This window comes from Ambystoma mexicanum, chromosome 3q, assembly GCF_040938575.1.
Source record: "Ambystoma mexicanum isolate Mex_15411 chromosome 3q, UKY_AmexF1_1, whole genome shotgun sequence".
In the NCBI taxonomy this organism is placed as follows: Eukaryota; Metazoa; Chordata; class Amphibia; order Caudata; family Ambystomatidae; genus Ambystoma; species Ambystoma mexicanum.
Genome location: NC_090926.1, coordinates 772464042 through 772480264, shown reverse-complemented (window position 1 = coordinate 772480264; position 16223 = coordinate 772464042). Strand labels below are relative to the sequence as shown.

General features: G+C 47.6%; 1 protein-coding gene across 3 annotated transcripts in view; it reads right to left on the bottom strand.

Moving 5' to 3' along the window:
* The window catches only part of CASKIN2 (CASK interacting protein 2), a 545439-nt gene that overhangs the window by 340471 nt on the left and 188745 nt on the right, over window positions 1-16223 (bottom strand). For all 3 annotated transcript variants that reach the window (XM_069654797.1, XM_069654799.1, XM_069654800.1), the window contains one exon: window positions 1285-1336. In XM_069654797.1, the coding sequence (XP_069510898.1) occupies window positions 1285-1336 (52 nt within the window). The remainder of the gene's footprint in view (window positions 1-1284; window positions 1337-16223) is intronic.

The following is a 16223-nucleotide window of genomic DNA, read 5'->3' as shown; positions in this document are numbered from 1 at the left end:
CAATGTTGTCCATAATGGTTCTGTAGGAGAAGGGGGTCACCTGCTTTATTTTACTACATTGTTTTATAAGTATAAAGCCAATAAAGCCAATATGAGTGCTCTTACATGGCCATACTGGCGTACATGGTTGCAGCAAGTCTGGACATGTTTTCTTTTAGTGGCATGTGACGTTTTACTGGCAAAGCCAACAGGAGTATGTTCTTACATGGGGATACTGGCCTTTATTGGCAGAACCTGCATGCACCTATCTTCTAAAGATGTCATTACTGTCATGATGGGCAAAGCAAAAGGGTATGTTCTTATATGGTAATACTGGCATATATCGGTGCATCCGATATGGATCATTTACACATCTCTTAAAATGATGACATTTTATACCATGTTGTACATCTTTTGTCTTTTTAAATGTGCATGAATTACTGGCTACACAAATGTGTGGATTACAAAAATATCTGTTTAAGACTTAACACATTGTTATGGTCTTAAACACATTGAGAACTACTTTGTTACTCAAATATAATTTTATTTACAACTTTAATAAAAATAGAGAGGAAAAAAACAGCACGTTTAAAATCTTATCTGGATCCTTGGCCCAGAGATGGGAAGGTTGATGCAAATAGATACAGGGAAGCACCTAAGAAACCTCCAAGCACGTGCAAACAACCACACACAAAAGGCGTGCAGTCATGTGTATATATGCAGATACACCGGCATGAATCCAGAAGTAGGCAGATACTTAGGTGGTGCAGTTTCAGTTATGGCCAGGTAAACAGATCTGCAGGGTGCAGTTGCAAGCAGATCCAGCTGGATGGACCGATACAAAGGCAGGGCGATGCAGGCATATACAGGGAGGAAGAAGGCAGAGACAGACAGAAACGGGCAAGCAGGTAGGAAGGCAGGTAAGGGTCAGACACCTACGCATGCAGATGCTTCAGGCAGGCATTATGTTAGAGCACTCAATAGGAAAAGTGGCATATAGACAGAGCACGAGGAGGCATGTGAAGGCACAGATGGCAGTAGTGAACACATGCTCATTCTGTCAGCTTGCTGGTTGTTTCTGTACAGGCAGCTTCACTGGGAGGGAGTAATGGTTATATACAATAGAGTGAGTGGGTGCCAGAAGCCACAAAGCAGGCAGAACTAACAGCCTAGAGGAGAAGGCAGCTAGAGGCCACAGGAGGTGGGCAGCAGGGCTGTGCAAGGGCAGGCAGCTACACAAAGGATAGGAGGCAGGTGACTGGTGCAACATGGTGGCACTGTCCTTGGGGCTGCTGTCTCACTTACCCATCCGAGTCCAGGTGGTTGACGTTCAGTCTCTTGGTGGATCCAAGGAGCTCTGTGAAAAGAGAGGGACGTGTTGAGAGGTCAGATATCACCCAAGTCCCTGATCAAGAACAAGCAGCACATCTTTTACAAGGTCCCTGCGAAACAGCGACTGCCCACGTGTGAGGTTAACTAGGATCACCCAAAACCTGGTCTCTCCATGCCTGAAGTGAACCATACCCCCAGAGTACAAACAGTGACAACCAACTGGGGAAGCGGAATAAGGGTATCCCAAAACTGCCAAGACACACCTCATGTGGGAAGAGAGCGGGTGTCACCCGAACGCCAACCAGTTACTCCCCATTTTAAAGGTCAGTTGTTAACTCAGAGCTGGGTCAATGACTTGTATGTGTACAATGATCTAACGGCACTGCACACAGTTGGCTAGTGTCACTGTGGAACTATACCAGTGGCTCCCGGCGTGTCAGGAGGGCTTGCGTCACCCTACAGTGAATCAGAGATTTGACGCGCAATCATGCACGTGCGCAGGTGGCTAGTGGCACTAGAAACCTTGACCTCTGGCCCCATGTAGCTGGGGCATGGTGTCATCCTGGGATATAAGGAAAGGTCATATCATGCATATTAAAGGTACCGGTGCATACATGTTTAACACATTCTTATACTCAGCCCTACAGACAGATAAAGGGTGTACATGTCACTTTTGAACACTAAAAATCGGCAAATACTCCCAATAAATAAAACATGGAGATACTCCCAACTAAAATAGGAAACCAACACATAGGATTCTGTCATCCCGCTTTCATCCGCACAGCTCCATGGATACATTTGGATCAGTAGAGCAAATAGTGCTACAGGAACAATAATCTATAATCATTTGATATTTATATAGTGCTTTAATCCAAAGCACTTTATACAGTAGGAAACTTTACTAATATTACTACCTGATCTGAAAAGGTAAAAATGTATCTTTTAATGTGCATGAATAACTTTCACAGTTAAGCATATTTTTACTTGCTTATTAAATACTGTGATTGAGAATGGGACTTACTTGTTTACTCCCTAAAAAACTCATTTTACTCCCAACTTTAAATAATTAGCAAAATACTCCCACTTCCAAATCTTACCGGAAGCACTGCTTATGCTGTTTTCACTAGAGCCGGCGAATGGTTTCCCAGAGTGTAAATAAAAGCAATTACAAGTCAAAGGTTCACGGTGCCCTGCAGCAACTTCAACGCACGAGAGGTGAGCTAACAGAAAGAGCACAGGCAGCAAGGAGGCCGTTAGCTGCATTTGTGAAATGCATGGCTCTTGCCACATCGAAGCTGCACATTTGATGTCCTGACACAAATGGAGGGGTGTGGCTGTAGCAGGCTCCAGCTGGCTAATGGGGCAATAGAGCAATGCCCAACATGCGAGTGTGGGCCAGTTCTTTGGCCAAAGTGGACCACTTTGATTAGTTACTTCACCATGAAGCTAGTAGTTTTGAACAGTGTTACTGAACACATATCCTTTAAAATTCTGAATGTCCTCCACATTTGACTACAAAAAAACCGGCTGGGTACGATGCCCACGGGCTTCCGGCAGGTTATAGATGTGCACACTATGTATCCACTATATCGTGGACTTCCTTGGCCTGCATGCATAGGCCCACATTATATTCTTGCCTGTACATTATGCTATTTGTATTATATGTATATACGCACCCTATTTTGGACTCTCTGTATGATGTAACCGCACAACTTGTAAGTTATCTGCTGTTTGTAACCTAAGCTGAAAGTCTCTGTGTATGCTGATACCTTCGGGTCTGGTGCGCATTATAAATAAATAAACAAACATAAATGAATACATAAATAAATAAATATTATGTCACAAAAAGAATGTGGGCCAAATCAGCAGCTGTTTTCCACTGTGACATCTCCGCAAAGACAGAGCTAACTGACCCGAAACATACAAAAATTGAAAAAATGTGTTGCAATCCAGAGGTGGACCACAATACTAGATGGCGGAAACAGGCTGATATTTAGTTTTGAAAGACAATGTGCCAGGATTCTTTGCCGAGAGAAACCGTTGGTTGCTCACTGCATTTAAACCGATGCAGTCGGATATACATTTAGGCGAGCGTGCAAATGTTATGCTCATACATGGCGGCTCCAACTGATCATGCGTATGCAGAGCGGATCGATGGGCCGGCTCTTGCCGGGTCAAGATCCGGCATCAGATGTCTGGCCAGAGCTCGGACCCGGCCTGTCTCAGCCCTGACAAGCCTTTACTTAGCCCTCAGCTTCAGAGGAGGGTGGGAGTTAGGGGGTGGGGATGGGCTGGGGGTTCCCCCAGCTTCTCAAGAGGGGTAGTGGGGAGGGAGCTGGGGGGCTCGGTGATCTATCTGCTCTATGCTTTCCCCAGGCATCACTCGCGAGTTTGCAGGTCATATTTGCTCAGCCCATTTTTTTTCTTCTGGTCTGAAAGGGACACCACAGGAGTTAATGGGCCATGACTATCACTGGGGTGGGGGCCACCACTGTTAAAAGAGTGCTTTCTACATGCTGGGCACACTATTGTTTTCCAAATGTGCATCTTACACTTTCAAAGAAAGAAAAAAAAGTAATTTCTAAATTAAAAAAGTCTGCTTAAACTTGCATGCACTAGTTTTCTTTTGTTGTCGGACTATAACACAAATACCCTGTAATGTTGGTGCCCCTGCCTTTGTGTTTGATCAAAGGTTATAGTTATATGCTTGTCAAACTGCTTAATCACAAATAAATGCTTCTGTTGTGCTGATAGCAGTTATTAGGAAATTAAACTATGGGTGGCAACTTTTGATTTTCACTACAGAGGCTGAAATACCTGGCCAAACACATTTTTAGCACTTGTTTTTTCTAAGGAATGGCAAAAAGTCATAGAATTAGAAACCTATTTTTTAATATATAACCTCTCAGCAATGGTCACTCAACCTGCTGAGCTACCCTGGTAACCTTCTACTGTAGAGTGTGTCTATGGATCCCTTCATGTAAAAAAAATCACTGCATTACCAACAGTATTTTAGGTGCACCACTGCCATGGAAGTGACTGGAATTGAAGGCCAGTTTGGAGTTTGGAAAGAAGCAGCATGAAAGAAATTGCACCATTTTCAACTATTATTTTGAACATTTCCTTTGAGTGGAGTTCGAATGCCAACTCGACCCCCTCAGGACTCCGCCCCTCCTCCAGACTCCACCCCCCCTGGCCTTTGTGGGACCCCCCTTCCCATTTTTTCAATTTCCACCACTCAGTGGCAGCCAATGATACAGGTTCAGAAGGCAAAGCGACTTCTGGCTTATTGGCGGCATTAGAATGTCCGATCCCGGGTGGGTATGGGGGTGGCAAGAGTTTCTTTAGACTTTCATGGAACAGGCAGAAGAGACCTGCATCTTGAGGACATTTCCTGACAGGCCGCTACCTCGCAACGCCTGGGGGCAGAGTCGGGCACGTTAGGCTCCACGTGTGCAGCTCTGCCACAGGTTAGGGGTGGCAGCTTTCAAGAAGGCCAAATGCTTTGTTCTGCAGATTTTGCCAAACCTGGTTTGTGGGCATTCTGAAAGTGCTGACACTCTTGGCATAAACCCTAACCCCATGTTTTTGACACATTACATCAGACCTCAGAAGAGGGGGAATAAACTGTGCCTAGTCCCTATGCCGAGGGGCTGAAACCTATAAATCCCAAACAGGTGAAGGGCACCAGTCCCTGCAGTGTTGCCATGCCTCTAGCTTCTGCAAATACCACTGTGCCAGCAGCCGCACAGTGTCCATCCTCTACCGCCTGTGATGCCCCCACCCACCACACAAAGCACCAGAAGCACACCCAATAGCACCCTGCTGCTCCCGCAGACACCATCGACCTCCACATTATGAGCGCCCAGCAGAGTATGGCCAGCATCTCTACAATGAGAGCCCTGCACCTTGCCAGTGACTCATGAAGCCATGCCATCCTCCAGCCATACCACAGGCTCTCGCCCCATCTGTAGATTGCCTCCTTGCGGTGCAACCACTCCAGAGCTAAAGCAATGTGGTCTTTTGTGCAGGAGTCGGAGTATACTTGGTACAGACGAGGGGCGCAACAGAGAAGGGAACATGTTCTTGATTGCTTGAGACCCATGCGACCATAATGGAGCTCTGCCTTGAGAAGCAGGGGGTGTATTTAAAGCCCTCTAGTGAGGACAATCTGCAGCTTACCCTACATTTCAGTGGGTCGAAAGGAGGTCTTAGCTGGGGGCACTTGGGGGATGAGTAGTGTTGCTTGCCATTTTCTGTGGTGAATTAACCTAGTTCGATTTTTTTATTTATTTGTTTACTGCTTTTCAGAACAACACATTCATACAAAAAAAAGAAGGAAAAACACAACAGTTGGAGCCTTCACATCGTCCCAGCCCCAACCTAAATCGCAAAGCCGCCAGCCCACAATAGCTTACCCAACTAGGCTCTCAGCCGCCACCACACTCGGTGCAAGAGTCAAAGTCTGATAGAAAAATGTTGTACATATGGGCCCCAGATATCAAGGGGTAGTGCATGGTGTGTATGAAAGCCACTTCCAGATCATAGCAATACGCCACATCTTCCAACCATGACGTCAACCACCTCCCCAGGACATGGCAATTGTCCTGCGTGTTAGTACTAGTAACAGTTCAGCCAATCGGTGGGCATGACTGGGAAGACTTCTCGTGCACCCCAGGAGGACCACCAATGGTTCTAGCCCAATCTGTTCACCAATAATCCGGGATAACCTGGTGAGAAGTTCTGCCCAGAACCCAGCCACCGGCAGACAAGATCTTAGCTCGATAACAGCTTGTCGAAATCGCAGTGGCCCGATTACTTGCTTTCTTGTTATTCTAGTAACAGTGGCCCTAGGGAAGCCTGTGGGATGGCCACAGGCCAGGGCCAGGATGAAACTTTCTGAGATGTCTCTAAGCCACAATTTTCTGGAATGGACTAGCCTATACAGTATTGTAATAGTGACTCCGGTCTAGCCGGTATATATATATGTTTTATTTGAGTGTGGCAAAGAGGATTTTTCTCATGGGGAAATAGTAGCCATCTTTGCTGAATCGGAGAAGAAAACATAGTCAAAGTCTAAGATGGACCAAGAAAGTGAAGCCCACCAGGTCTCAGACACAGACATCTGATGCATCCCTTAACCATTTCGTTTATCACCACTCCCGCCCTTAACCTCTGCTGGGAGCCTATCCGGTTCTACCCCTGCACCTTTATTCCCACATTGAATTGTCTCCCATTTCATTTTTGCACCCTACCTGTCAGAGCGCAGAACAAGACCTGACCCATCGCTCCGCCTTATTTCGTCTTCGCAGGGCCTTCTGCAGTGTTGGCATGTACCTCTGAGGAACTCCTGCTGCTGGTGGATGGGGCTAGGTGCTGATCTTCCATTAAGAGTCTAATGTCTTGCGAAGGTGATTGGGGTGAAAAGTTGACTTTTTGCTCGATCACGTCTGTGGTTCTCGGAATGTGAGAAGGTGTAGCCTTCACGTGTGTTCATGGCTTGAATTCCAAATCTCCGTCCTGCGAGAGAAGTCGCTGCTCTAATTATTTTCAAATCACCTTCATCTACAATCTTAATTTCTTGCTTGTTTGTGTCTCCTGGCACAAGAGACCTTCCATACTTTCGCACTGTCTGAGGAAAACCAGCAGCCCGTTCTTAACTGGACCAGAAGGTCTCAGTGCTGGTTTAAGCCATCCAAGCTTCCTCAAGGCAGGTACTCGTCAACGCGGTGTGGGATGCCTTCCTCTCTTTTTACTGGTTGAGTACAAGTTGCCTTCCTGGGTGTTGTATCCACTGTGGCATCTCTAGTGATGCAAGGGCTGCTGTCTTCAAACATAATGGAGCCAGTTCAGAGAGATCTCAGATTTTCTGGCCAACAATGCTGGGTGCTCGACTGGTGAGGTCTGCGTATAGGTTTTGGCATGAAACACTGTGGTTCCAAAAGAAATTTGCTGGTTTGCGGACCTGTCATCAATCGCCAGGATGAACCCCTCGATGCCAGCGCAGATGTGTTGGCTTGGCCAGTTCGCTCTGGTCAAGGAGAATCCCTGCTGACGTTCAGCTGATGCAGGTCAACCACACAGCACGATTTCATCCCAGCAATCCTGCGTCCCACTTTGCCCACACAGTCATTTCTGGATGGAGGGTGTTTAATGACACTCTTCTATGGATGTCTGCTATCCTCTGCCTCGCCCTCCCTTGGATGGGCGGTCTCTTTAGGCCTAGTCTCCCATGTACAGTCAGTTTCTGAGTCCAGTCTTTGATTCCTTCCTACCATGAACGATCAGTCGCGCAGAGGCCGGCCAGCCTCTTTGCCTCCCATCTACCATGGACAGGCAGTGTCGTTGGTCCCATTTATTAATTCTCGGTCAGCTCGAGCCGAGTCGACACATTCCAAACACCCCCTCCCAGGGCCGCATCTGACCAGCCGCCTCCCACTGGCCACATTGCCAGGACGCGTTGCTCCGTGGACAGCGAAGCTCTCACAGGCCATCAATGGGGACATTGTTCTCTTCAAGAGCACCCTCAGACTCCCACCTCTCCTTTACCACTTGCATTCTCGCCCTGTTGAGACGAATACTCCGAAGGGCCCGCTGCGAGGTGAAGAGGGTCAGCAGAGTAGAGAGTCTTGGCCGACGTGAAGAAACTCGAGAGAGCAGGGTTGGGTAGGGGGATCCGTGCTTGGAGGATAACATTCCGTGCAATCATTGTGTGCATTACTGGAGACAGCCCTCTGAGGAGCAACACGGACAACATTGACGCTAGGACTTGGCTCTACCTGCAAAAGCTGTCAGCTAGCCTACCACTTCTGCCCCGCAATGGTTACCCTCTTATCAACTTCTTACCCCTTCCTTCCCCACCTTCCATCACCCTGGGTGCTCGGAGGTGATTTATTTTGCAGGTTTGGTGCTGTACTTATCACCAGAGTAAAAAAAAGAAAAAACACTACAGAAAATGAAAATATGGGTGAAGGTTCTCTTGGGAATGGAATCCCAGCATGGGAAGGCCCAGCTCCAAAACCCCATCCTTTGCATCTAAATGTAGCATCTGGCCCTAGGAGGGCCCAGTGCACCGGACTGGCACGGCTTAGCCTTTGTGAGCAGAACGTATCGCCTGTAAGTACAAATGGCAGACTGCGACCCCATCCAGAAGGTTCATGAACAACTAGGCCGCAGTCCTCATGATCCAAAAACGGGCAAAGCATGCCCAATTCAGGGCTACACATCAGGGCGCAGCCAATACAAGAGTACACCCACAAGAGTGGATTCAGCACCTAACCACACTTTCCAACTAAGACTACTGAACCAACTGGATTACACATCAAAATGTTGCCATTACAGCAGCACACGGACAGAGGCTGCACATACCCCTAACCCACAGAGAACCTTTGCACGAACCACTTCTCCCACTCTCTGGACTAGAGCGTTTGCTAGAGTTCATATCAAAGCGCTTCACTCGCTGGACTGCATACCAAGGAGCCGCCACTACAGCTGCACACCGACAGAAGCTGGGCCTAGTACCAAGCCACCTGGACATGGCTCCTAACCAAGAGAGGTCCCCGCACAACACTGTGTCCACTCTCTGGCCTACAGCATTTGCTAGAGTGCATACCAAGGTGCCTGCATTATGCCAACACTCTAACAGAATCTGCACAGTGCCTGGAGACCATGCAAATGGCAGGGGTGCACAGTACAAATAAAACTCATCACTTCACATAGTACCAAGCCACCGGACCACACTGTGTATCCAGCCTCAAGGAGCCGTGATTATGGCAGTACACACCACTGAGACAGATTTCCCATCAAACAGTCAAGGACCTCACACAAAACTGCGATTCCAGTTTCTGGACTATGGCACTGGACTGCATGTCAAGGTGCTGCCACTGGCGGGACTGCATGTCAAGGTGCTGCCACTGGCGGCACTGCATGTCAAGGTGCTGCCACTCGCGGCACTGCATGTCAAGGTGCAGCCACTCGCGGGACTGCATGTCAAGGTGCAGCCACTCGCGGGACTGCATGTCAAGGTGCTGTCACGCGCGGGACTGCATGTCAAGGTGCTGGCATTTCAGCAGCGCACCCATTGAAGTGGGACACAGAATTCAACCCGCCCCCAACCCCACCACACCGGGCAGTCTTACATAGGGGGGGGGGTCCTTCTCAGCACCAATAAAAGAAGTCCTATTGTTTTGCCTTCTGGTGTTTCCCTCGGCACACGCATTGCCATCCCTATCAAGGGTCCCATGATATGTATGCCGGCTGCAATTGGCCCAGGTCCCCAGCAGTTTCTTGCTCTTGGGAGTTTCATTGTGATCAGACCCACCATTACCTAACACTGCTTTCCCAAATGCGACTCTACCGCTATGATGGGATCCTGGTGTCCATATATTCGATGGAGCCTTGGACCAAGTACGCCACGTTATTGTCTTGCCACCAATCCTATTTTCTCCCTCTGTTCCCACTGTAATCGGGACAAGATGCTCGACACCGTAATTCGTAGCTTCCTCTAAGGGTGACCTAATGTAATTAGTGCTGTACTGTAATTTTGCTCCTGGATATCCCCATGTAATTTATACCCGGCTGTGATTGGACTCCCAGGCGTCCCACTGTAATGCGCTCATATCTCACACCGTCACGTTGCCGATGTGGAGTTACCCTTAGGAGCCAGACCATGACGCTGCCCTCATTAACTTGCCTCTGGGCACCCTCACTGTTTGCTCTCCCCCCTGGAACCATTTTCACCCACAGTTTACTTGGTACCTACAGCTGCCTGGTCCATATATCCTCCCTTTCATTCTCCACGCTGAGTCAGGACCAGATGCTGCAGACTTCTGTTGCCAGAGATACCAGCCCACAATATATGCCTAATGTGCCTGAGGGCATCTCATCAAAATTACCCATCTTCCCAGGGTCATCCTTACCAAAGCACTGACCTGACCAGACAGGGTGGGTGCTCCAAGTAGCCCAACAAGATCTCGGGTAACCTCCCCACACACTAACATTATCATCGGGTACATGCAAAGACTACATGAAAACCACCCAAGGCTTAAGCCACTCTCCAGTGGCGATTGGACATTGATGAGTTTGGGCATTCGCCCACAGGTCGGCTCCATCAAAAGGCACCAGGGCGGCGCTGTTGTTGGTTTAGGGCTCCCCGTCCTACTCAAATCACAGCTGCACAAACGAAGACAAGGCAATTAAAAATCTCACATTAGGATAATTAGAGAGTGTACAAGACTATATAGAGCACCTCCCTCCTACAGTACGTGGGTGAAAACTAGTCATCTGCATCTACATTAGCTATGTTCCCCGGCAGCCCCGGACGCTAGAGGACATGGCTTTTTTTTCTAAAGCCTGAAGCTCTCGCTCATGCTGCTTGATTTGTTTAACAGATAAGCATGTTCTGTAAAGACCTACCATCTACTGGTTGAACACAGAACAGGGTCAGACTGGGGCATACAATTGTCACAGGCACTAATGAAAAGGTGGCCCACAGTTGCAAATAGCAATTCATTCCTTTTGTGCAAGGCATAAAATAATCAATGTTGCATGGCAATCTGCTAATCAATTCTGTAGATTTTCTAATTACATTGCCACTTGTGTAGCAAAGCTAGCTATTTAAGTTACCCTTAAGAGCTCACCCTGCATTCCGTTGCTGCCTTCAGATCTCTATACACTCTCTTTTTGCTGCAAGTTCAAAGGGGCTAATGGGGTGAGAGAGAGCGCAGTAGTAATCCCCTCCTCCACGCTTTCCTCCACTCTTAAGTGCCAAAGGCCTGTGTGTGAGTGTTAGGCAAGAATTTATTTTCTTTTTCAAATAATTGAAATCCAGAAGTAATCATTCCATTCCTAAAACTTTACGTTGTTACATAATGCATAATGACAGTAGTTCTACTGTAAAACACTGCCTTGTCTTAATGGTTTACAGTAAAGAGTAGGTTTGTGTATCTAAATCTTATGGGGAAGATGAGTGAACAATTTTGAAAATTCACATGACCAAATTCTTTTGATGGCAAGCTTAGTTCTGTAACATGCTGGTTACATTCATCTGTGCAACTCGTGCTCAACCCATGAGCTGATCCCATATTCCTTGACATTCTATCTTATCAAACTGTTGCTTTATACCAACTACTCTGAAATTGAGATGGCTGCAAACTACAATATTCAACCTAGTTTACCCAGCTCAATGCCTACACCATCCACTCTGCTCAGTCTTACTTTCTTTCCTCTTACATAATGAATACACAAAGCTAAGTAGATGCTTAAGCAAAGTAGTGGTCAATAGTCCCATCCAGTCTGTACATCTACAGATCTACTGCACTACCAGACACTGTAGTTAGCCCCCAAAGCTTCCTATGCTCTATGATTGTGATTGGATTATATATTAGCACCTGTGGGAGACAACTGGCCAAACTGTTTTCAGAGCTTTTTTATCATATCTATGCATTTGTGTCCATTCATGCAGCTAACCCTATGCATTTTACAGACACTCATCCAGGGCTTGCAAAGTACTTTCGGCCACTTGCATAGACCAGTAGATTTAATGAAGGGCGAGTACCATTTGAAGGGGAGGTTTGAAACATGGAAAGGTATTTCCCAGGAGGCAGGTCGCCTCCCTGGCCAGCAACAACAAAGCCCCTTTCCCCATTCTGGCCAAGCCACGGTCATTTTTAAGACAGTGACTTCCTTCCACCAGGAGGACAGATAGGAAGCAACCAGCCTCTGTCTTTTTTAGTGAAACTGGGAGCTGCAAGTTAAGAGAGGGGTTCGCTTGTAGTAGCGACCCGTAAAAGAGGCCTTGGAAGGAAGTGCCTTGCATGATCAACCAGGAGGTATTTCAGGACGGTCACAAAATGAAGAGTGTGGCGAATCCAGGGAATTCGTCCCTTCTCCCCAAGGGGGAGTCACCCCTTTGCGACTAGGGAGGTGAGCCTGCTACGCAATACACTAGCAGACAAGACAAGCAGAATCTCACGGGGGTGTCCCCCAAGGGAACAAGGCATCCTCAAGCAGTGCTGGGTCCACACCTGCCTGTTATTCAGAATCACAAGTAGTCACAGGATGTATGGCAGTTGAGCAGTGTCCTGACGTGAAGGGACCTTTAACAGGGACTGCCTTGGTTTCTGACCCCGTTCTGCTAACGTCCCTACCTGAAAAGGAGGACCAATGGTGTCTTCTCTCTAGCTCCTGCAAGGAACTTAAAATACTTGGGCCTGTGCAAATGAGGAGAGAGCCAGCCTGTTGGTGAGGTTTAGCAGCCTGTGCTGGAGTGAGGAGGAGGGATCGTCTTCCTTCCCGGAACCTGGAGGCAGGACCATGCTGGACGCATGGTGGGCAGAAAGCCTGTAGAATGCTTCCGAAACCATGAAGAAGGTGGAGAGTCCAGAGCCACCTAAACGATGGAGAAACCACACACAGCAGAAGCGTGCTGCCTCAGTACAGCCCTCCTCATGCCAAAGTCTGGTCAAATACAGACCTGAGAAACCGTAGAGGAAGACCCAACTGCAAGGATGTTGGAGTCGCGGTTCCACAGCACCCGGAGTAGGCACCTTCCCCGACACACCGCCAAAGAAAAACAGATACGCGGCAGGACATAAGAAGCAGCTGGAGGGTGTTGAGGCGCTGAAGAAGCCCGCGAGGGGCTGATACTGAGAATACCCTATGAGGGGGTTAAAGAAGACCACTTAGCCCACAAGGGGCTGACATTGAGAAGATCCGACAAGAAGTGAAAGCAAACCGCATAGCCCGCGAGGGGCTGACACTGAAAATACCCCACGAGGGAGTGAAAGCAAACCAGATGGCCCACAAGGGCCTGACATCGGTTTCTTCAGCCATCCACTCCAGGGCATCTGACTATTGGCCCCGTCCCTAGGCTCTTTCCCACAACCTGTGCCAATGGCAAATAATTTAGCTGTTAAGATACTGGCCTCCCACTCTATGCAGGACAAGGTTAGCGCTGTAAAATACCTCAGTTCCTTCCTGCTGCCCTGAGGGCCCCAGTGGTGGCCTCTCTGATTTTGAGTGCACTAGATTATTGCAATACCCTCTACTTGGCTCAACCAGTCTATCATCTGGATCGGCTACAGGCATTGCAAAACACTGCCGTTCAGGCAGTTCTTGGCCTCTCCTCCCGTGATCATGTCTTGTCTGGAAGGTGCAGTCTTCACTGGCTCAACAAGTTGAGTTTAAGGCATTGTGTCTAGTCCATCGTGCCCTCAAAGGTCAAGGGCCTGACTATTTGCAACAATAATTCTGTTATGTGCCATCACGCCCATTCTGCTCTTCTGCGGATTTCTGGATATCAGTGTCAAGAATCTTCCGAACTAGGTTAGGCAGTAGAGCTTTCTCTATGGAATAGTCTTCCTCTGGAACTTTGAAATATGCCAGACCATCTGACTTTTCTTTGGCACCTAAAAACCATTCTATTCCAGTAACTTTGAGTGTCTCACTGGATCTCTTTTGGCCATGATGCCTCTGAGTGTACATTCCCTTTATAAGACCTATTAACATAAAATAGAGAATACAGCACGAGGGGGTGAAAGAAAACCAAGAATCTAACGACCTGCAGGGCCAGATAGCTCACCTTTTGCTAACTTCTATTTCAGACATTATCAGAGGCGACCCATGTGAAAGAGGGACAGATTTGTCCAACAAGGCAAAGGCAATAACACCTTTCCATTCTTGTGTGGAAACTACCTTTTTGATCTGTGCAGGTAAGGTAAGGTAACCCAGAAGGAGACTGCGCCCAATATTCAATACTGAAATATATTTATTGTTGTACAGAGTGCCCTTTAAAGATGACACGTGTTTCGGTCCGCCTTCAGACCTTTTTCAAATCAGGGCTATTATCCTTCAGAGTTCTATAATGCCCCTGTATCATTTTGATGGGTTAGATCCCTTGGCTCAGTCTCCGCGTCTGATCGCGTCTGCAAAAAATCTCGAGATTTTTTTTCTCGAAAATGATACAGGGGCATTATAGAACTCTGAAGGATAATAGCCCTGATTTGAAAAAGGTCTGAAGGCGGACCGAAACACGTGTCATCTTTAAAGGGCACTCTGTACGACAATAAATATATTTCAGTATTGAATATTGGGCGCAGTCTCCTTCTGGGTTACCTTACCTTACCTGCACTTATCCTTTTTGGGTTTTTCTTGGCATAACCCTATTACCCAGTGAGACGCGACCGTTGGTATACAACATAACTGCCTTTGAATATAAGGATACAACTATTAGAAAAATGTCGCCAAGTTAGACCCAACCGCCATAGCCAAGAACTTTTTGGAAAACTACCTTTTTGATCTGTTGAACTGGATAGCCTGGGAGTCCAGAGTAAGCATCTTGAGATTGAGGGAAAGACTTAAAAGACTGAACTTTGAACATTTGAAATAGGCCGGGCCTGAGAAAAAGAGAACCAAAAGACACAAGTGGCTGAGGGTATACAACCATCCACCAGAAGACCAAGTACAGTCAGAGTAAAACATACGTAGGCCCAGTTAGACTGTTTAGTTTTAGTGGTAGGGCGAGCATAGGATAGAATAGGATTTGGACAGAGGACAGCACTTTTTGTGTGAATCATGCTGACCAGCACAGTTTACTATTTTCCTTTGAAGTTTGGGAACCATCACCCTAGCTATAGGAGTAGTTGAGTATTTCTTTGCATTAATAACATTGATTTTCTTTACTAGTAAAATTGGTTCAACTATGTCTTTTTGTCCGCCTTCTATGTCTGACTTACCACAAGAGGTGCTGCTAGTAGGTAGGTGCCTTCCTCCACCCTAGGTTTCAACCACTTTCAAAGCTTCCACTCCTCCCTTGATTGTGTGAAGGCTTATAAAGAAAAGCAGACTAGCGTCAAGAATTGATCTAGGTTTTGGAGAAGGGGATCAAGAACATGGTCAACTGGTGCCAGTTTGCGGCACGTACTTTTCTGCATACTAGGCCGCCTTCCTCACTTGCCAGTGACCATCTCAACATCTGTTCCGTTGCAGACCGTCCAACCAGACTGGCTGCTCAGGAGCCATGGTACTGTGCTACGAGGCCCAATTCACCTTTTGCTGCTGTGGGTCTCACATGGACTTCTGCATCACCCCCTCGAGGCGTGTGCTTGGTTTGCCCCTGCTCCTGATGGGGGGAACTGACCTGCCACAAAGCCTAAGCTGACAAGACTCGATGCAATAACCAAAGCCCAGCAAGCAAAGCATGAAGGAGGGCATGAGCTTGCCAGCCAACCCTTGGCCCTCTACTTCATCAGCCTGAAATTACAAAGACATCCAGGAGGATCTGGGCCAGTGTTGGGATTTTCCTAGACCCTATTTTTTAAGGTTCAGGAAGATCAAGCCACACCCAAGTTGCAGGGATTCTGTAAAAACTTGAATCTCCCAATGGTAGAAGTGACAGAGCATTGAAGGCAGAAGTTACAATTTCAAGTTGCAAGCTACTTGCCGGACATGAATAGGCACTCGCCCTCTGAGTTGTTTAAATACACAAAGCACATCATGTTTTACTCGCCAAAGGTAATTATCACTCGCCATTGGCTAGTGGGCAGTGCATATTCTAAGCATTCCAGCTGTGCAGGTGCAGGGTGTGCAGGGATAGCGCACCTTCTAGAGGAACATAACACAACATTGCTGCAGCCAAGAAAGAACCACCCCATGCTGGGGAGTGGTGCAGCTACTCCAGCAGCCAAGATGGCAGCAGGAAGTGGCCCAGCAGCTCAATGCAGGTAGGATGATGTCTTGGGCAGTGGTAGGTTGTGGACACTGCCTTAAGTCAGACCGATGCAAGAAGGTCTGGGTCTCAGGCACAAGATAAGATGTGCAAGGGCTGTGCAACGGAGCCCAGAGTGCTGGAAGTGAGTAACTCAACTTTGCCTGTTGACTCAAGATAAGGAGGCATTTCCGTGCTTCCCTCTGGT